Source organism: Pelodiscus sinensis, chromosome 1, assembly GCF_049634645.1.
Source record: "Pelodiscus sinensis isolate JC-2024 chromosome 1, ASM4963464v1, whole genome shotgun sequence".
NCBI lineage: Eukaryota > Metazoa > Chordata > Testudines > Trionychidae > Pelodiscus > Pelodiscus sinensis.
The window spans coordinates 6,958,094-6,979,197 of NC_134711.1; the positions used below are offsets into that span (position 1 = coordinate 6,958,094).

The window sequence follows — 21,104 nt, forward strand, 5'->3', positions numbered from 1 at the left end:
TTCAGGATCATTTGTATTAAAGTAGCCCCTTGGAAACTCCAGCCAAGATCATAAAAACGGCCCTACTGGGTCAAACCAACGGTCCATCTAGCCCAGTATCCTGTCTGCCGACAGCGGCCAATGCCAGGTACCCAGAGGGAGGGCACACAGCAGGTAATCTTCACATGATCCCATTTCCAGACAGAGGCCAGGGACACCATTCCGACCCATCCTGGCCAATCGCCATTGAGGGACCTAACCTCCATGGATCTATCTAGCTCTTTTTTAAATCCTGTTAAAGACTTAGCCTTCACCACATCCTCTGGCAAGGAGTTCCACAGGTCCCCACTGTGCTAGACATGGGGATCTTCATGGACCAGACAGATCCACATTGGAGAACAGAAGAGATCTGGGAGAAATCCTTACTGTGTGGGTAGCGAACTGAGGCAGACCCGGGTTAAATGACTTGCTCAAGGTCACTCTGAGAGTCTGTGGCAAAGGTTTCCTGGATCTAAGCCCTGAACCTTAGCCATAAGACCCCCCTCCCTTTCTCACCACACTCGGGGGGCACAAGAGCAAGCAAATCCCAATGAAACGCAGCCACCCGGGGACTATTTCCTGCTCTAGGGGAGGCCAGGCCTAGGCTGGGGAAGTGATGAAACACTTTGAGCTCATGGCATTGCCCTGGCTCGGCAGGTCTGAGGCTGTCCACAAATGGGATTTATTCTGTGAGCTTGACCTTTGATCTTTCTCTGTGCAAGCTGGGTGTTTGTTTCCTCTGCATGTGCGTGCACACCTACCTGTGCGCGCCTGGCTCTACGAAATGTGCAACCTTACAGGTCTGCTAGATCGACACTGGGTTTTTAATTAAGGGTACTCGTGGTAATAAAATCCCCACAGAATCCATGGCGGTTTCATAGCTCCAGGCTCAGTCTGCGTTTACACAGGAATGTGTAAAGTGGTCGCGGAAAACAGATGTTAAATCAAGACGGGTGACATATGGCCCCTGTTAAAGATCCATTTGTAACTCTCCCCCCCCCCCCCCGCTGCCCTCCATGAACACCTCCCCACGCTGCATCTCATGAAAATGTCATAATGCCGCAGTATAAATCCATGCTGCGCCCACATCTTGAACGCTGTGTGCAGTTCTGGTCATCCCACATCCAAAAAAGATATATTAGAACTGGAAAAGACAAAGAAGGGCAAGAAAAATGATCAGGGACATGGAACAGCTTCCATCTGAGGAGAGACTGAAAAGACAGGTGTGACTAGTCAGCTTAGAAAAGAGAGGCCATAGGGGGATAGGTTAGAGATCCAAACCATCATGAATGTGGAGAAAGTAAATAAGGAAGCGTTATTTACTCTTTTACATAACACAAAAGCTAGGCATCACCCATGACATTAACAGGCAGCAGGTTTAAAACAAACGCAAGGAAGTACTTCTTCACTCAACGCAGTCAACCTGCACTGCCAGCGGATGTTACGAAGGCCAAACGTATGAATGGGTTCAAAAAAGAATTAGATAACTCCATGGAGGAGGGGGTCCATCAACGATTATTAGCAAGGTGGTTAGGGATGCAACCCCAGGCCCTAGGTGTCCCAAACTTCTGGCTGCCGGAAGCCAGGTCTGGATGGTGAAGGGAGTGGATCACTTGAAATTGCTCTGGTCATTCCCTCTGAAGCACCTGGCATTGGCCACTGTCAGGATATTAGGCGAGATCAGTGGTTCCTAACCTTTTCCAGGTGGGGACCCATTTTGACAATTCAGGAAGACTTGGTGACCCAAAGCAATTCAAAAATGGGGGGAGGGAGGAACAGAGCCACCAAGGGAGACACTTGGTGACCCTTTTGAAATGTAATGGCGACCCATATTTGGGTCCTGACCCATAGGTTGGGAAATCCAGGGTTAGATGGAGCTTGGCTGACCCAGTGTATTTGCAGCTGTCTTGTGTGCTGCATTTGATGAATTACATTGCACTTTGGTTACACACTTTTCCCTAGCTGCAAGGTGGCAGGACCACCTGATTGGTCACCCCATCTCTGCCACTGATGTGATATGTATCCTTGGGCAAGTCACTTGGCTTGGGTGTCCCCATCTGTAAAATGAGAGGGGCTGTGCGGATTAAACAGTGAGGCTGTGTCTACACTGGCTAGTTATTCCGGAAAATCAGCCACTTTTCTGGAATAACTTGCCAGCTGTCTACACTGGCCGCTTGAATTTCCGGAAAAGCACTGACGATCTAATGTAAAATCATCAGTGCTTTTCTGGAAAAACTATGCTGCTCCCATTCGGGCAAAAGTCTTTTTCCGGAAAACTGTTCCGGAAAAGGGCTAGTGTAGACAGCAGAGATTTCTTTTCCGCAAAAAAGCCCCGATTGCAAAAATAACGATCGGGGCTTTTTTTGCGGAAAAGCGCGTCTAGATTGGCACGGACGCTTTTCCGCAAAAGGTGCTTTTCCGGAAAAGCATCCTGCCAATCTAGACGCGCTTTTTCCAAAAATACTTTTAACGGAAAACTTTTCCGTTAAAAGCATTTCCGGAAAATCATGCCAGTGTAGACGTAGCCTGAATGTTTGTAAGTTCTGTTACTTAGCCCCTGACTTGATATGACAGTTCCACTCCTGGCCTCTCTCTGGACACAGCAATAATCGGAGAGTTTAACCATCCCTGTACCAAACAGCCATTCTGCTTAGAGTGTCTTGCTATTGAAGGATTTAAACTGTGTAAAGACCGTGGCCAGAAGCTGTTTGGTACCTATCACAGGGGTGCTCTAGATCTCTGCCTATATAAATATCTAGCGAGTACATCAGTGGTGGGCAACCTGCAAACTGTGGGCCACATGCAGCCCACTGGGGCTCCACCTGTGACCCATACATCCCCTACCTGCCCCCCTTCTCCACACACCTCTTGCACGATGGGGCACTGAAGCCCTGCACTGCCTATTCCTCCTCAGTGCATGTTGTTCCCTACTCCACAGGCTCTGCAGTGCTAGCTCCTCCGACTGTGCCTGTGTTTACAAGTGTCTCCTGGTGCCCAGAAAGGCTTCTGATCATTCCTAGCCAGCTGGCCTGGATGGAGTTGTGCATTCCATCCTGGAGCTGCTGCCCACATGGCATCTCATTGGTGCGAGGGAGCAGCAGAGGAGAGTTCTGCCTCCCGAAAACCATCCTGCGCAATGAGCAATGCACTTCCAGCCTTCGCTGCTTGAGGAATAAGCCCAGGGCGAGTCCTGGTCTGTCGCCAGGTGATTGTGCCTGCAACAGCTGCCTCAGACAGAGCAGCAGGTGTGGGTTTAGTCAGAACAAACCGGCACATTTCACCATCTGGTAAAGATGAAGGCTCCTTTTAGAAGCTGGCTGAGCCCAGCAATGTGGGGAACCGGCATTGATTCAAGGAGAGGGGGGATCTGCAAACGAAAGACATGCCATGGGAAGGAGACAGTTCTCCTGGGGAGATGACACATGCGTTGGCTTCCCCTGTGATCTTCGCTGATCGGAATCCCATCGTGCCATCTCCTCCGGCTTTCTGGACTTTATCTCATGGTGCAAAGAGGCAGGGAAGTCTCTTCATCACCATCTCGCAGGTGGGGAAATTGAGGCCCAGTGAGCCAACGTGACTTGCCCAAGGTCCCACAGCAAGTCAGTGGCAGAGCCAGGATCTGAAGGACCCAGATCTTTCAGCTCCCATTTGTTGGCTTTAATCATGAGGCTGTTGTAGCACTTAGGGGCCTTTCTCTGCCTCTTAATCCATGGTTTCTGTTAGGGCTGATGGGGACTTTAAAAGGCTTGAGCAAGCGCTCCAGTGTTCAGTGTATCAAAATCTCTCGGGTCCCTCGAAGCGGGCTGGCTGAGAGGAGCGTAGTGTGCAGTGCTGGGCAGATTCTCTGGGCATGGGCTGGTGGTTAGGCCACAGATCTAGGAGCCAGGATGCTTGAGTTCTGGTCTCACCTCATACTTACTCGCTGTGTGATGCTGGACAAGTCCCTTGAGCACTCTGTGCCTCAGTTTCCCCTGTACAATGGAGATGGTAGCTGCTAGTGGTTTTTTTGTGATGGTACTGCTCGGTCAGCGCTTACCTGGAAAGAACAGAGCGTATCGGCACCTCTGTAATGAAAATGGCAAGACTGCCGCATTTCTTAAAGGGGCCACGTCTCTTAAAAGGGCAATGCCAGCCCCATGACCTTTTTTTTTCAGCTCAACAACTTTTCCTCTGGAGTACCGGCATTGTTTTTATATATATTTATGAAAAAAAAAGCACTGGTAGCAGTTATCTATCCAACAGGGTCTTGCCAGCTTTAGTTAACAGGTGCTTTGAGATCTGCAGATGCTACTTCAGTACAGAGAAACCACATCTCCGTTTCTCTGTCCAGCAGCCCAGCCTCTCAAGCGGCTCTGGCTGTGCTGAGGTGAAAGGTGTGCTGTGGAAAATCAGTGTTTTGAGGAGAGGCTGTTTTGCATTATCCCACAGTTGATTCCAAGTGACACGGAGAAGTGTCATAAAAATGCTAATAGGGAGTAGATTGGCGGGTGCAACTATACAGTACAGGGCATTGCTATCCCAGGAGCGCTCTTCACCTCCATGGTAACCACACAGCGCGCTTCCCATAAATACCTTGCCACTAAATCATAATCACAGGTTCCTGCAGATTACGGGCTAATTGCGTTTAGCTTGCTCAGAAAGAAATTACTGTGTAACTAGCACTAACTCTGCTGTAATGGGTTGAAATCATCCTAGCTTTTACCCTGCAATTACGCGACAGTTAGCAGTGATGGGTGAACCCACCTGCAAAAGGTTCAGAGCCCTGGCTTTGGCGCAGCCGTTTGGTCCAGAAATCAGGTGGCGGGTGATCTTGTGTGGTCTCCAAACCTTGCCCCTGCTTTGGACTGGACCAAAAATGCCCGGAGCCAAAGTCTGGGCCCTCCCTGAGTGTTCAGCCTGTTTCTAGACAAACTCCCAGTGATGTAAGTGGGAGGTTGGCCCAAGTGTCGAGCAAATCTTGAGTACCTGCCCTAGGATCCATCTCCATGGAAACCCCTGTTCTCATGAATTGTCAGCAGTTCTGCTTCCTGTCTAGCAGGAAGTGCAAGAAGCAGCATAAAATAATGGGTGGGAGGATAATGCAGCAAATGTGACTCAAACCTCAGGAAAGGTTCGCAGTGGAGTTGAAGGATCAGATCGACTCTTAATTCCTTTCCTCATCCCTCCTCTCAGAGGAGGCACTGTAACTAGCATAGACATGGAAGCTGCTGCTTAGCCCAGTTTGACCAGCACTGGCTGGCTACTACAGCACTTAGCCCATAAGAGGTTAGGCTTCACCGTCCTCCCTCAAAAGCAGTAAAATACCCGGCCAAGAGCATGAGCACCAGTACCCTGCCAGCATTGGAAGGCACAGCACTAGCCTGGTTGCTCATGCCCAGGACAGGTATTTTACTGCTTCACGGTGCAAGCAACAAAGAAGTGCAGTATGGGACAGCCAAGGTACCAAAAGTACTGAGATTCAAAATGGCACAAGTAATCATTCGGGGTTCAGCTCCTAGATATGTGAGGATCTGGGTTACGTGCTCTTGGCTGTAATCTTAGTTCTCAGCAATTAATTAGTAGTCTCACAGCACACAGTTAACCTGTGGAACTCCTTGCCAGAGGATGTTGTGAAGGCCAGGACTTTAAGACGGTTCAAAAAAGAGTTAGATAAATTCATGGAGGATGGGTCCATCGATGGCTAGTAGGGATTGTGTCCCTCGCCTCTGTTTGGCAGAAGCTGGGAATGGGTGACAGGAGGGATCACGTGAGGATTCCCTGTTGTGTTCCCTCCCTCTGGGACACCTGGCATTGGCCACTGTCAGGAGACAGGATACTGGGCCGGATGGACCTTTGGTCTGTCTCAGTATGACTGCGCTGATGTTCTTATGTAGAAGTGGGACCATGTCATGGGATCTCCTACTAGAGTCATCAGCGCTCTGACATGCCTCTACCTAGGAAAACCTACTCAGGCCTGGCTACTACAGCACTTAGCCCATAAGCGGCTTAAATGGCTCAGAAAAGGAAACTAACCAATCAGGAGCCAGCAGGCCCGGTAAGAGGTTTGCATGCTTTTCCCCAGGGGAGTATGGGGCAGAGTTGGTCAGGCAGGCAGCTCCATTAATCGTTCCCTGGGTAGGATCAGAGCTTTGTTTAAGCCCTTCCACCAAGCAATTACTTTCTGCTTGTTTAGAAATGTAAAGGTGCACACAGCCGAAGGTTGAGTTTAATGAACTAGAGAAGAAGTGACACCCTGTTAACTGCACAATGCCTTTTCTCACCTGAGTTGCTGCCGCCTGGTGCTGGGTGAGGTGCCCCATGGGGAAGCAGAACGTTCTAGATATGGTGGCCTTGGTGGAAAAAAAAAAAGGGGGCAGCCATCACACCGCCTGTGGTCAAGGTGCACTGAGCTGGCGTGCCCCTATTCTCACCATTAAAAATCCTAGCGGCCCTGTCTCAGGATCAGAATTCCAGCCCTGGTAGCTTACTTAACCTCACCCCTGCCGGGGTCAACTCAGGGCAGCATTTCTTTTCAGAGCCTGTCCAGATGTGCTGCATACTATTGCTGTGCACTGTTAAACAGCTGCCACCTTCCACCCCAGAGGTGGCTGCATTTGGTACAAAACGTTTTCTGCCTCTTTGAGATGGAAGATGCCATGCAAACATAAGATGCTAGGGATGTGGCATAGTGGCAGTTCTGTAGAGCACACTAACATGCGTGCTTGGTTGTTGGTATGATCTTGCCGATCTGCCTATAGTTGTCTGAATTCATTCTAATGCTTATGAAAGCAGTAACGGAATAAGTCTTCTCTATCTGATGTATGGTTAATTTTGGGGGGATTTTTCTGATTTCAGCACCATGCTGCAGGCAGATGCATCTTGGAGATATCCCCAGTGCTGTAGAAATACACTCGACACCTCAGGGATACAAACAATACTGAAGACATACACCCAACACCTCAGAGATACACCCAGTGCCTCAGAAATACACCCACGTGCCCTGTGGCACCTTAAAGACTAACAATTTATTTGGTCATAAGCGGGTCCTGTTTGTAGTATTGTAACACTCCCATCTTATGTATATATCTCTTCCAAAATGGAGCCCATGAAAGCTTTTGCTCAAATAAAATTGTTAGTCTTTAAGGTGCCACAGGACTACTCACTGTTTTTGCTGAAACAGACTGACATGCCCCCTTCCCCCAAAACAGAGGTACTCCCAACACCTCAGAGGGTGCGTCTATACATCAGGGCTTAACTCAAAATAAGCTGCACAAATTGAGCTATGTCAATTGCGTAGCTTATTTCGAAATAGTTTATTTCAAAATTGGAAGTGTCTACACAGCACTTATTTCGAAATAGAGCACTCTTCCTCTGACTTCCCTTACTCCTCGTACAATGAGGGTTACAGGAGTCTGAGTAAGAAGTCCTCCAGCTTGACAGTATTTCAACATTATTTTGAAATAACTGCCTACTGTGTAGACATGGACTAAGTTATTTCGAAATAATGCTAGTTATTCCGAAATAATGTTGCTGTGTAGACATACCCAGAGTTACATCCGATGCCTCAAAGACACACCCAGTGCTGCCAAGATACACCCTATGCCTCAGAGATACACCTAGTGTTGTCAAGATACATCTTACGCCTCAGAGATACCCCTAGTGCTGCCAAGATACACCCTACACCTCAGAGATACAGCCAACGCCTCAGAGATACACCCAGTGCTTCCAAGATACACTTTATGCCTCAGAGATATACACTCAGGCTACATCTAATTTGCATCCCTTTTACGAACAAGGGATGCAATCTAGACGTAGGCCCAATCATTGGAAGAGACACCCCAAAGACATATGCAACAAGAAAGTACACCCAGTCCCTTGAAGGTACACCTCAGAGATGCATTCAATACCAAAAACACCCAACACTACAAGGTACACCTCAGAAATAAACCCAACACCTAGAAAGTGCACCTCACAGATACCTGCCAAAACAGGACTCCTAAGAGATACACCTGACTTCTGGGCCCTTCCCTTATCGGCTAGCACCTGAGGGCCAGCAGACACTGAACAAGGGAGAGAAGTTCTCTCCACTGAGCGTGGCCTGTCACCGTCCCTCAGAGCACTGAGCCGTGGGAGCCCCTATAGTCAGCGGCCTATGGGAAGGGAAAGTGAAGGTGCCATTTCCCGTGCCCATGGGTTGTGGTGGGGGCTGCCCCCCGGGCTGGGCTTGATGTTGTTTTGTTTTCCTCGCCTGTTTTTAGTATTCATATGAAGGGATGGAGATTAACAGCCTGCCGGTGGAGCTGACAGTCGTGTGGAATGGGAATTTCAACATTGACAACCCAGCGCAGAACAAAGGTAAAGAATTATTTCAACTTGTCCTTGGAAGCAGTAACCTTAGCAACCGACCACATCACTCCGCACACTTAACAAAGCAGCCACCGTTTATCTGCGCAATCTACCTCATGGTTGTTCCGTGCACCCGGCAAATTACTAATTTCTCTGTTCTGCTTTTCCGCTGAGCACCTGAGAAGTGGGATTCCCCTCCCCCACCGCCCTCCCACTCTCTTCCCCTCTCCCAGGTTTCTCTTGTGCCCCTCCCCTCTGCCCCCCCATCCCCTCCTCCCTTCCGTCTCTCCCCGTCACCTCCCTTGCAATAAGGCTCTTCAAGTTAATGCACCCGCAGCTCCTCTGGTCTCCGTTCAGATGCGATCTGGTAATGAACAGAGAGGGGGGGGGGGGGGGGTGGCCTGCCGCTGCGGAAAGGTTGAATGAAGCAAAGTGATAATGGAAAAGGACTGAGACCCGTTCCCGGCCGGAGAGCCTGACTCCAGCTAATTGCAGCGGATGGCTGGGGCAGAGCTGCCTCTCGCAGGGGAGGCTCTCACACAGTCAGCCACATCCCAGAGGCAAGCATATTAGCCCAGAGGATCACTGACTCTGGATAGCCCCCTTCCTCCCCAGCCTCCCCTTCCACCCTCGGTTCCCCAGTGGTCCCGGGGCTACCTCTCCTCTCAGACCCTCTCTCACCTTCCACCGCTTCCCTTTTTCTCACTCTGTGTCCCCCTCCATTAGGTTTTCTTTCCCCCCTTTCTTGCCCCCCGGCTCCTGCCTCACTTGGTTCTCCATCCTCCTCCTGGCCTCCTCCTCAGCTCTCGTCTTCCCCCTCCACTTTCCCTGGATCAGCCCGAGAACCTCCCTCTGGCTGGCAAGGGTTGGACGTGGTGCTCTCCAGAGCCAGCCACCATGGGCAGGTGACACATCTTCTTCCCCATAGGATGTAGCCTGTCCCCTTCCCCCTGCACCTGTCCCCTTGGTCTCTGCCCCTCCCCTGGACCCCCTGCGCACCTGTCTTCCTGCCTGCCGCTTGTCAGCGAGGTGGCAGCTGATACTCGGTTAGTGACAGGTGACAGGTTCCTCCAAGCTGTCGATGGGCTTGTTCAGACAGCATGCCGCATCCCTTCGCCCTGCTGGCAGCTGGGTGGCCAGGCACATGCGTGCGGCTCTCACCTAGCTCCAAGCAGGCAGAGCAGCCTCGTTCCATGCCGCCCAGGGCTGCCTGATGCGCTCTGCAGGAGCCAGGTTCACAACACAATGCCCCGGGTGCTCTATTGGTCCTGGAGAATCCCTAGTGAGCGAGAACCTCTGTCCGTCCATAGATCAGCGGCTGAGCCAGCTTCCCTCAGCTTGCTCCCCTCTCTGCACCTCGGTCCTTCCTCTCCAGCAATGAGAAGGGAGCCCCTTGCCCACTCAGCCCTCTCTGATGAGGCTGCGAGGAGGGAAGGCTATCTGTGACGTCCACCGCTGTGCACTATTCCTTGGGCTGAGATCACTAGCCTAGTATCCTCAGAGCAGCTGTCAGTCACACACCACCGACCTGGACTGGGTCTGAAATGTCTCCGTGCAGGAAACAGGCCCCATTACCGATCCCCTAAGCCACCCCGGTCCCTTCTCTCGCATGGCGGTCTTTTGAAAGCCATGGCACGGCGTGTAATGGCATGAATGACTATTGACCGGGCGGAGGGCATCAAAGGGGTTTTCCATCAGCGGCCCTTTAATGAGCGAGTTCACAGTGTAATTTTCACAGTGGGAAAGCCCAGCCCTCTAGTCAGCTGTTCTAACAGGGCTTCCCCTGCTGCAGCGTGCTCTGAGGCTGAGACCCGGCTGCAGCCTGCTTTGGGCTCCATCTGGAATCCTTGGCATTTGCATTCGAGAGGGACCAAATCTGGAACCTCCTCTCCTGCCTCCACCGCAGGAAGGGAACATAAGAACATAGGAATGACTATACTGGGTCAGACCAAAGGTCCATCCAGCCCAGTATCCTGTCTGCCGATAGTGGCCAATGCCAGGTGTCCCAGAGGTAGTGAACCGAACAGGTAATGATCAAGCGATCTCTCCCCTGCCATCCATCTCCACCCACTGGCAAACAGAGGCGAGGGATACCATTCCTTACCCATCCTGGCTAATAGCCATTAATGGACTTAACCTCTATGGGTATCTCTACACTGCCTACAATGTAGGCATTCGAACTTGCAAATGAAGCCCGGGATTTAAATATCCCGGGCTTCATTTGCATGTTCCCGGGCGGGGTGCCATTTTTAAATGCCCATAATTTGAACTACCTACATGCGGCACTGACTAGGTAGTTCGAATTAAAGCTCCTAATTCAAACTACCGTTAAACCCCCTTGCAGAAGGAATAACGGTAGTTCGAATTAGCAGCTTTAATTCGAACTACCTAGTCTGTGCTGCGTGTAGCTGCAGGCAGATAGTTCGAACTACGGGCATTTAAAAATGGCGCCCGCCCGGGAACATACAAATGAAGCTCGGGATATTTAAATCCCGGGCTTCATTTGCAAGTTCGAATGCCTGCATTAGCCACTCTAGTTCGAACTAGGGTGGCAGTGTAGACATACCCAATGAATTTATCTAGTTCTCTTTTAAACCCTGTTATAGTCCTGGCCTTAACAACCTCCTCGGGCAAGGAGCTCCACAGGTTGACTATGCGCTGTGTGAGAAGAAATTCCTTTTATTTGTTTTAAACCTGCTGCCCTTTAGTTTCATTTGGTGGCCCCTAGTTCTTATATTATGGGAACAAGTAAATAATGTTTCCTTATTCACTTTTTCCATACTACTCATGATTTTATAAACCTCTATCACATCACCCCTTAGTCTCCTCTTTTCCAAGCTGAAAAGTCCCAGTCTTTTTAATCTCTCCTCAAATGGGACCCGTTCCAAACCCCTAATCATTTCAGTTGCCCTTCTCTGAACCTTTTCTAATACCAGTGTATCTTTTTTGTGTTCGTGCTCATTTGGAGCTCCAGATCCAAACCAGAAATCCTGCGTCTCTTGTTGTTGGTTTTGCATTTTAGTTATTCATCTCATGACCGGACCTACAGGCCCTAACAAAGATCCAGCTGGCCTGAGGCACTGTGCATACACTGTAGAACAGAGATGGGCAACCTGCAGCCCCTCAAGAGTCTATGTGTGACCCACAAGACATTTTATTTACTGTTGCCCACTCATAGGGTTGCCAGATCCTGCTGGTTTCCTTCTGCAACTTTTTTTTTCCCTGCTAAAGTGACATGCACTTAAAGCAAGAATATGCCAAGTGAGGTGCGTGCTGATTGCACACTACATTGATCGAGAGCCGTGCGCTCCCTCTGCATCCAAGCCAAACGCTGCTACGGTTCAAACAGCACGCCCCGCACATTCTAGGCCCTCCGGCGCAGTGCGCAAAACCACCTCACCCCCATAACCATTCTTGCGGCCTGCTGAGATAAAGCAGCGCCACTCGTGTAGCGCACTCACTAACCTAGATTACCCCTCACTGACTAGAGACAACCCCTACCCCAACGCGGCACAATCCAAATAACCAAGGGTATGTCTACGCTACCACCCTAGTTCGAACTAGGGTGGCAATGTAGGCAACCGGAGTTGCAAATGAAGCCCGGGATTTTTAAATGTCCGCTAGGTAGTTCGGACTAGGCTTCCTCATAGCAGCTGGATTATTCTCCCCATTTTACAGATGGAGAGTCAAGGCTGAGACAGACTAAAGGACTTGCCAAAGGCCCACAGGGAGTCTTTGGCAGAGGTAGGAACGGCGCCTATGTCTCCTAATTCCCCAGCCAGTGCCTTGACCAATAGAGCCACCCTCTTGGCTCTGATGCAGCTAAAAGGTGGTGAGATTCCTGCTGTTGAGGCTGGAAACTCACAAGTGCTTTGCTCAACCTAGGACTATAGCCACTGGGTTTTCTCTTTATTCCCCTTGGAGACTCTCCCCCCATCTCATATGGTATTGGATATAACTTATAGAAGAACTGTTATGTTTCCCTATGTTCATTTTCCACCCATTGCTCCTACTTATACCTCTCAGCCCCCCTGCCCACACTCCCCCTCCCTCTGTACGCCCCTGAGGATCTCTTCTCTCCTTTGCTGTCCCCACAGTGCACCTCTACAAGTGCGGGGCCATGCGGGACAGCTGCGGGCTGTGCCTGAAGGCCGACCCGGACTTCGAGTGCGGCTGGTGCGAGGGACAGAACCAGTGCACGCTGAAGCACCACTGTCCCGTCCAGGAGAACCAGTGGCTGGAACTGTCCGGCACCAGGGGCAAATGCACCAATCCCCGGATCACCGACGTAAGTGGCTTCCTGCCCCCACGCTGGCCCCGGAGGGTCAGGGCCCATCCCTCTTGCGTTGTCTGGGCTCAGGGCTGGGGCTGCGCTCTGTCAGTTCATACAGCACCCCCGCTGCCTCTCGCGAGGGGAGGTCAGACGCCGCCTGTCTCACGGAGGTGCTTCCCCTGACCACAGCCCAGCCTGGATGATACAGGCCACCCCCCTCCCCCCCACCACTGGCGGCTGAATCCCAGCACCGATCCCAGACGTCCGGCCAACCCCACAGTCTCCGGGGCAGAGTCAGAGTGCAGGCCTGGATAGCGCCATTGCCTTGAATACCCTGAGCCATCCAGGACTCCCCTGAGGCCAATAGAGTGGCACCTGTTTGCACCAGCTGAGGATATGGCCCTGACTGTGTGTGTGTGGGGGGGGAAGTCCCCTCAGAAGCGCCGCAGCCCTGGAGGACGCTGGCCTTTCCACAGCCACACGGGAGTGGGCCAGTTACAGAACTGGATAGTTCGAGGCCAGGTGGAGGGGACCTCCATCGCTAGAGATATCGAAGAGCAGGTTAGACAAGCCCATGCCAGGGATGGTCTAGAACAGTGGTCCCCAACGCGGTGCCCGTGAGTGCTATGGCGCCCGCTCGGCCATTTATGTGCGCCCGCAGAGCAATCTGGGCTGGCCCCGGCCCCGGGTGTGCGGCGCATGCCGGTGCCGGCCCCGGGTGTGCGGCGCATGCTTGGCCCCGCCCCCAGTCACGTGGCCTATGAGCGGCCCCGCCCCCATACGCCCAGTGCGTGAGCGGCCCCGCCCCCAGGCGCCCGGCAGCCCCAAAACGTTGGGGACCACTGGTCTAGAAAATCCTTAGTCCTGTCATGAGGGCAGAGGGCGGGACTAGATGGCCTCTCGAGGCCCCTTCCACGAGACTAGCACCACCCAGCCTGACTTCCACAAGCCACCCTCACACGAAACCCAGCAGCTGAAACGGGGCCTCAGCCCACGGGGAACTAGACAGTGAGTTGTCCCAGGCAAAGAGCCGAGGAAGGACTGAGAAGCATCAGCACATGTGGCCCCCTCAATGGCAGGGAAATGTTTCAATGAGATCTATCCGGCTAGGCCTGGCAAGTGACCTGCACGCACACGCTGGCAAGTGACCTGCACGCACACGCTGCAGGGGAAGGGGAAAATCACTGAGGTTGAGCATGTGAGCAAGAACCAGCCCAGCCAAGCACGAGAGAGAGCGAGCTCACGGCCGCCTCAGAGCCCCGCCCCACCCCCTCCAGCGTCCCCTCCCCAGCGGCCTCCATCCCAGATGCTTCAGAGGAAGGAGATGGGAGAAAAAAGCCGCCCAGTGTTTACTGAACCGTCACAAGTCTGACCAAAACCAGAGAGCACTGGGGTGTGTCAGTCACGTGCCAAGTGAGAACCAGGGTTTGTCAGGGGGACTATTGCCTCCTTGAAACGGGGGACCCCTCCCCCCTGGGTGCTTTCCTTTCCGGCGTGGTTTCCTACCACCTGTGTTGTTCAAGGAGAAGGAGGGGAAGAGACAACGGGGGCGGGGGGGAGGGCGGGTGGGAAGGGCAGTAGGACAGATGGGAGAAGAGAGAGAAGAAAACTGGAGAGGGCAATGCAGGGGGCACCCAGAATTAGTGGCTGCTTCTGAAAACTTCCACCCAGAGCACTTGAACGTCAAGGGGGGGGAGGAAGCTGAATGCTATTTCCAAAGTTATTTTGTCCAAATCCCACCAAGGGGGCAAAACGATCTCCTAGGCTCCGTCTACACGGCGGGTGTTTTGCAGAAGAGGAAATGCAAATGGAGCGCTCATTTGCATATCTCGCACTCTCATTTGCATATCTTCTTCCCATCCTTTCTGCGGAGGAGGTTTTTGCCATAAAAAGCCTTGTGTAGATGGGGCCATTTGTCAGAAAAAAACACGCTTTTGCACAAGAGCCTGTACACCTCATTTTGGGGGGGGGGTTTTCCAACAAATGGCCGTGTCTACACAGGGCTTTTTATTGCAAAAACCTCCTCCACAAAAAGGATGGGAAGAAGATATGCAAATAAGAGTGTAAGATATGCAAATGAGCACTCATTTGCATTTCCTCTTCTGCAAAGCATCCGCCATGTAGACGTAGCCCTAGAGTCAGATTTTAAGGCTCTTTGGGGCCATTGCAATAGTCTACTCAGACCGACTGCATAGCAGAGCTTAGCGGACTCCACCCTGAAGTCCTTCCCTCAAGGCCGTATCCTACAGCTGACAATGCTGAGACGTCTCCCATTCTTTTGTGCCAGGCTCCCTCCCCGCACCTCCCAACCCAGGCGACGGCTGGGCTTCCGCAACAGGCAGCAGCCCACCCATGCCCCATCCTTCAGATGCCGCAGGGAAGCGCTTTGCTGCCCTGATGGCATCTCCTCCAGGCCCCGGCAGCGCCAAAGCTCCTCCAGGTCCTCGCCCTAGACACTCATGAAATATTCCGAGTGCCTGGCGTGCTGATAAGTAGCTCTTGGAAAGTCTTTTTCTGAGCCATTAGCATGGACGCAGTCTCAAGTGGCTGGATATATATTGCCGCTAATGGTATGTCTGGAGCAGTTGGTGAGTGCGTTCGCTCTGGCTGGGATCCAAGAAAATATCCACGAGGAGCAGAGAGGACGGAAATTAAACACACACACACGCGACAACACAAAAGCGGCCCCGTTATTTACTGGCTCCGGCATTTATGTTGCCAGTCAATGAAATTAGAGGACTATAAAATTGCTCTTTAGGAATGACGCGAGAGAGCTGTAACATTAGGCTGTCGTTAGCAGCAGGTGCAAATTGTGACACAGGGTCTCCTGGCTCGATGTATTTATGGCGGTGCCTAGTTTTCCTGGCAGTTTTCAGTCATCCTCCCTGCGCTCCCCGCTCTGAAACTGACAGTCCTGGTCCCATTGGTTTGAACCCAGAATGGAAATGTGCAGCCAGTTCTTCTTTCTTTGCTTTGGATCTAGGCTCATGCCATAGCATGTGTGCTGTCTGCAGGCTAGAACCCCCGGGCAGAATCTCTGAAGTCAATGGGAATCTTTCTATCAGTGTCATTGGGTTTCAGATAAAGTTTTTTTGGCTGGGGGTAGCCCCGGAGACCTTCTCCGCTCAGGAGTACATTGGGGTGGCTTCTGAGATCTTCTGCACGCCCTCGCCTCTGGGACCTTATCCACATGGTTCCCAGGAACATGACTCCGAACTTGTCACTCGTGTGTCTTTATTTCCATACCATCAACTACGCTTGAGTCGATCAGGCTCACACAGTGGGGGTAGGTACAGGGGATATCACACATCCAAAGTTACACAGCAAGCAGCTGTGTTTGCACGGCATTGATCTCTGACACCGGTGGGAATGGCACTCCCGTAATCACTGGGAGGGGACTCAGCCTCTTCTGGGTTGGAGATCAGGTCCTCCTCCCATCTGAGGAATTGCTCTCACCATGCCTCCAGGCATTTCTACCCTTCCATGGATCCCTGGCAGAAAAGCCCCACTGAATGGCTGGCCAGGAAGCCACAGGGAACCTACACCAGTCTGGTGGCCATTTTGGAACCTGGGGGGGGGGGGGATTCCCCCACTTTCTAGGGTATATTCCAGGTACTGCTATTCAGTGGCCTCGGAAAGAACAGCATCACTGTCCCATGAGGCAGCACCCGGTCCAGACCCTGCTGTCGAACTATGAGAGTCAGCTCGGTGGGGCCCTCCTCATGCAGACAGGGAGTAAGAGAAGCCACAGCTGCTGCCGGCATCCTCTTCCTCCTTCCGTGGTGAGGCAGGCTCAGGTGGGGAGTGTTACCTCCCCCAGATGGCTATCACATGCATGGAGAGTTGTTACAAAGGGTGGCCTTAAATCTGGGACTACAGATGGAGGTCTTAAAAGTGTTGTTGCATGGTCTAGTCGGCATTTTAACCACTGTGGGCCTTTCCAAAGTAGCCCTGCTTCTCAATGAGGCCACTACGGGCCCAAGGAAGATTTTGTGCATTCCTTCCCATCAGTTCCAAAGGGGATGAATGAAAATACTTTGTTCTCGCCTAAGATTGCAAGATCTCTTAGGGGACGTCTAGACTGCAGGCTTCTTTCGAAAGAAGCTTTTTCGGAAGAGATCTTCCTAAAAAAACACTTCTTCCGAAAGAGAGCGTCCACACTGCCAAAGCACATCGAAAAAGTGATCTGCTTTTTCGAAAGAGAGTGTCCACATTGAATGAATGCTCTCTCGCATTTCAGCTGTGATTGCTATGGATGGAGTGGCCACTAGGGCACCTGTGCTTTTTCCTCTTTCCTCTTCTTTCGAAAGAACGCCCTCTTCCCCATCCACACACACCTTTTTCTGAAAGAGCTCTTTCAGAAAAGGCATTCTTCCTGGTAGAATGAAGTTTACCGATGTTGGAAAAACCTCTGCATTCTTTCGATTTTCTTTTGAAAGAACACAGTAGCCCTGTGGACGCAAGTGACTTTTTTTTTTGGAAAAATGGCAGTCTAGATGCATCCTTATACTCCTCCCCTGAGTCCTGGTGGTATCTGCTGCCAGTGAGTGAGAGAGACAGGGCGCAACCCCAGTGTCAAAGGACTCGAAGGAATCAGACTTGTTGGGGAGGAAAGTTTATTCTACCAGAGAGTTGCAACTCAGAATTGCAAACCAGCAGTTGCTGGTGAATACATGTGACTCTAACCTGTGGGACTTTGTGCAAACAGTCAAATATTTGCTCCTACAAGAAACCAGACAAGAGTTCTCCTCAATGGTGGATGAGGGAAACATTGGCGTCAAAGGCCTCTTTACAAGTGGCTGACTTGAGTGCCATTGACGTGGTCCGGAGAATCTGGTGGAAGTCCCTCGGGCTCTGCAGGAGGTCCAACAGATTGCTCAGGACATGCCTTTTGAAGGAGTTTCACTTTTGGGGGCACTGATGTGAAGGTTCGTGGGCTAAAAGAGTTGAGAATGACCCTGAACTCCTTTGAGTTGTTGTGATGGGCTGGACTAGGCCCCTGTGCCCCCTACAGGAGGCTAGCAGCCTTGCCACACCCTATCCCAGCAAGAGGAGCGGAGAAGAGGTCCTCCAGACACTATAGAGTGGCTGTCTCTGCAGCAGCCAATCAGGACCCAGCAGAGAGATATAAAAGAAGCTGCAAGGCTGGGGCTTGGCAGTTCCTTTCAGGAGCTCAACCCAGTCAGGTCTATACCCTGACTGGAAGATCAGCACTATGGCTAGTTCCCAGTGTGAGCTGAGACTAGATCTAGGTAAGATCTGGACCCGGCGGCCAAAGACAAGCAGAGACTTACTAGCACCGTGGACGGGGCTAGTCAGGCCCTGGTTCCAGGACTTTGAGGGTGACCGGAGAACCCAGCAAGGACCCTGCACAGCATCACTCGGCCACAGCAGGACGCTCACCAGCGGGTGGACCCGTTACAGTTGTACACTCCAGATCCTTCAAGGAAGGCCTCAACAGCCGCTTTGGTACTCTGCCCTGGCTCTTTGCCAGGATCATCAAAGGAAGAGACACAGTAGTTTCCGTCATCTATGCCAGCCCCTTCTGCCATGACATCAAAGTTTGCCTCATCCCGGGGGCTCTCAGCAGGCAGTCTCATGGGACGTTGGAGTATAATGTACCAGTTTCCATCATACCAGACCCTATTTCTCCTTTATTTGCAAATCACCTTTCCCATTTCCTCAGTGTTTAGTCCCATTTCATCACAGACCACTGGGCGTTGAGCATGGTGGAAGTGGGATATACCCACCAGTTTATTTCTACCTCTCCTTCTCATCCTCCTTTCCTGTCCCTGTTCAGCGATCCCTGTCCTGAAGAACTTCTGGCTCAGGAAGTTCAATCTCTCCTTCGAGTGTGACCTGTGGAAGAGGTTCCACAGAATTTAAGTGGGAAAGAGATTTACTTCCATTATTTCCTAATCCTGAAAGCCAAAGGAGCTCCTGGATCTCTTTGAGACCTGTGCCAACTCAATTACTATCACATAAAATAAAGTTCTGCACGGTCGCTCCAGCTTCCATTATCCTCTCCTTGGTACTCTGCCCTCATTTAAGAGCTTCAGAGGGGTAGCCGAGTTAGTCTGTAACAGGAAAAACCTAAAAAACAACAAATAGTCTGGCCTTCTAACACTCCGGTCATCTGAAGAAGTGGGCTGTGCCCACGAAAGCTCATGATACCGTCTACATGTTTTGTTAGTCTTTAAGGTGCTACTAAACTATTGGTTGTTTTTTTAAGTTTTTCTCAGTTTAAGAGACACCCATTTTCATGTGTCAGTGTACCAGGGACACAGAAGAGTCCTCAGATTTGTGGTGAACCGTGCCTGTTACCAATGCATGGTGCTCCTGTCCGGCCTGTCTGCAGCTCCTTGGGCGTTCATAAAATGTACGGAAGTAATGGCAGCTTTCCTGAGGCGGTTAGGAGAGCAGGTCTGTTCTTATCGAGATGACTGGCTAGTCAAAATCTTTGGTACTGTTGAGTATTTGAGTCATCCAATTGACATTCAAGGCCCTCGGGGCCTAGGCCTTCTGGTAAATATGGACCGGTCCAGTGTGGAGGATAGAATCTATTGGTGTAGTCACTGACTCTATTCAGGCCAGGGCCTACCTCCAAGAGGGATGATTCCAGTTAATCCGATCCCTGATAATACGCCTCAGAACTCATCACAAGAGGCTGAAATTGCATGAGGCTCCTAGGCCACGTGGCCTCACGCACATCTGTGGTACAACACGCCAGGCTGCACTTCGACCCCTGCAGACGTGGCTGGCCTCACCAAACAGATGCCGTCTGGGCACTTCCCTTATGGTATCTCCATGACTTCTTGTCTCTCTGAATGGCTGACTGGATCTTCTCACAGTTTGTGAGGGGGACTCCCTTTATGTGCCCTCAACCATCAATGACTCTGGCCTCAGACCTGTCAACGCGGGGTTGGAAAGCTCTGCCTTTGGTCTACGGCAGAACTTTTACGTCACATCAGTGAGAGGGGACTTGGAGAGGTTGATGCAGCCTGTCAGGCCTCTCTACCCAACATCCAGGGCAGAAACGTGTTTGTTTTCCCAAACAACACGGCAGCCGCCTGATATCTCAACAGGCAGGGAGGAGCTCACGCTGTTCTCCTTTGGCGGGACATGGTGCAGCTATGGGAGTTTAGCATGGTCCCCTCAATCAACTTGGAGGCCTCTTACCATCCGATGACACTCAGGGAGCCGACAGGTCACTTCACTGGTGCAATGCGCACAGGTGGTCTCTTTGTCTGGTTCTGGTGAGAGTCATTTCTGAGGGGGGAGGAGAAAATAGCTCTGTTTGCAAACAGCTACAAGAGCAAGTGTCACCAGTTCTACACCCTGCAAAGCTGCTGTCCTGGTTGCATCAGCGTCTCCTTCCTACTACCTCGGACAGGACCTCCTCCCCCCACTTCCCCATGCACAGAGTGCTGCTAAAGATCAGGCAAGACCATGTCTGATAGCCCCAGTATGAGCCTGTCAACACTGGTCCTCTCTGTGCAACTCCAATCCCACATCTGTTGCACCGGGCTATGATTTTTCAGGACCACAGTTAGCTGCACCATTCGAAGCTGGGCTCCCTTCATCCAGTGGCCTGGAATCTCCATGGCTAAATCTTAGAGAGCAGCGTTGCTCAGAGCAATATTCTAAGGTCCTACTAAGTAGTTACCTCTCAAAATGGCAGCAGTTCTCTGTCGGGGCACCCCCATGAGGAGTCTCACTCGTGCATTCATCTGCACAAAAAACAGACTTGCTCCTAAAACTGCAAGATTCAGACAGGTTCCTCTTTCGAGGTTCGCCTGGTCTCCCTGTCAGTTTTCCACCCTCCGCCTTCCAAAGTCAGATTCCTTCTAATCTCAAGCGGGAGAACCGGTTCTTCCCCAGGAACTGGGTCTTATGGGACCATTGTTTGAACCTGTAGCATAGTGCTCCTTATTCCACCTCTCCTGGACAGTGGCTTTCTTAGTGGCTGTCATTTCAGCCAGAAAGATTCTGGCACCCTGTGCCCTCACATCAGAGCCTCTGCACACGGTCTTCTTGAAAGCTCGGGTGTAAATACAATCTCACCTCAGTTTCCTCCTGAAAGTGGGTTTTGCTGTTTCATAGCAAGCAAGCAAGTTGCCCTACCTGGCTTCCACCCAGAGCCTCATGCAAAGAGGAATGAATGACTCCTTCCCTCACTGCACTTGAGATGGGCTCCGTTCTGGGGTTTCTCTGCCCCATAACCCGACTGCTCGTCCCACAAGGTCGCTGGCATCCCCACCTGCTTCCCCAGAAGAGATCCCTACTCAGGACGTTTGTAAAGTGGATCCAGAACCGCTGCCCCCTGCTGGAGAGAGCACAGTGAGATCGGCTTTAGGGTTTACAAATGTCTCACCCACTTCTACTTGAAACTGCGGCACGGAGGGGAGACGCGGGCTTTCCCAGCAGCAGAATGTCAGTTCCATTCCGTACGCTGCCTGCGTGCGCTTAGCTAGCAGTGGTAGCATAT

At 51.5% G+C, this 21,104-nt stretch overlaps 1 protein-coding gene across 5 annotated transcripts in view; it reads left to right on the forward strand.

Moving 5' to 3' along the window:
- Nucleotides 1-21,104, forward strand: part of PLXNA4 (plexin A4) — a 684,657-nt gene that overhangs the window by 555,808 nt on the left and 107,745 nt on the right. For all 5 annotated transcript variants that reach the window (XM_075925673.1, XM_075925677.1, XM_075925684.1 and 2 more), the window contains 2 exons: nt 8,256-8,352; nt 12,441-12,631. In XM_075925673.1, the coding sequence (XP_075781788.1) occupies nt 8,256-8,352; nt 12,441-12,631 (288 nt within the window). The remainder of the gene's footprint in view (nt 1-8,255; nt 8,353-12,440; nt 12,632-21,104) is intronic.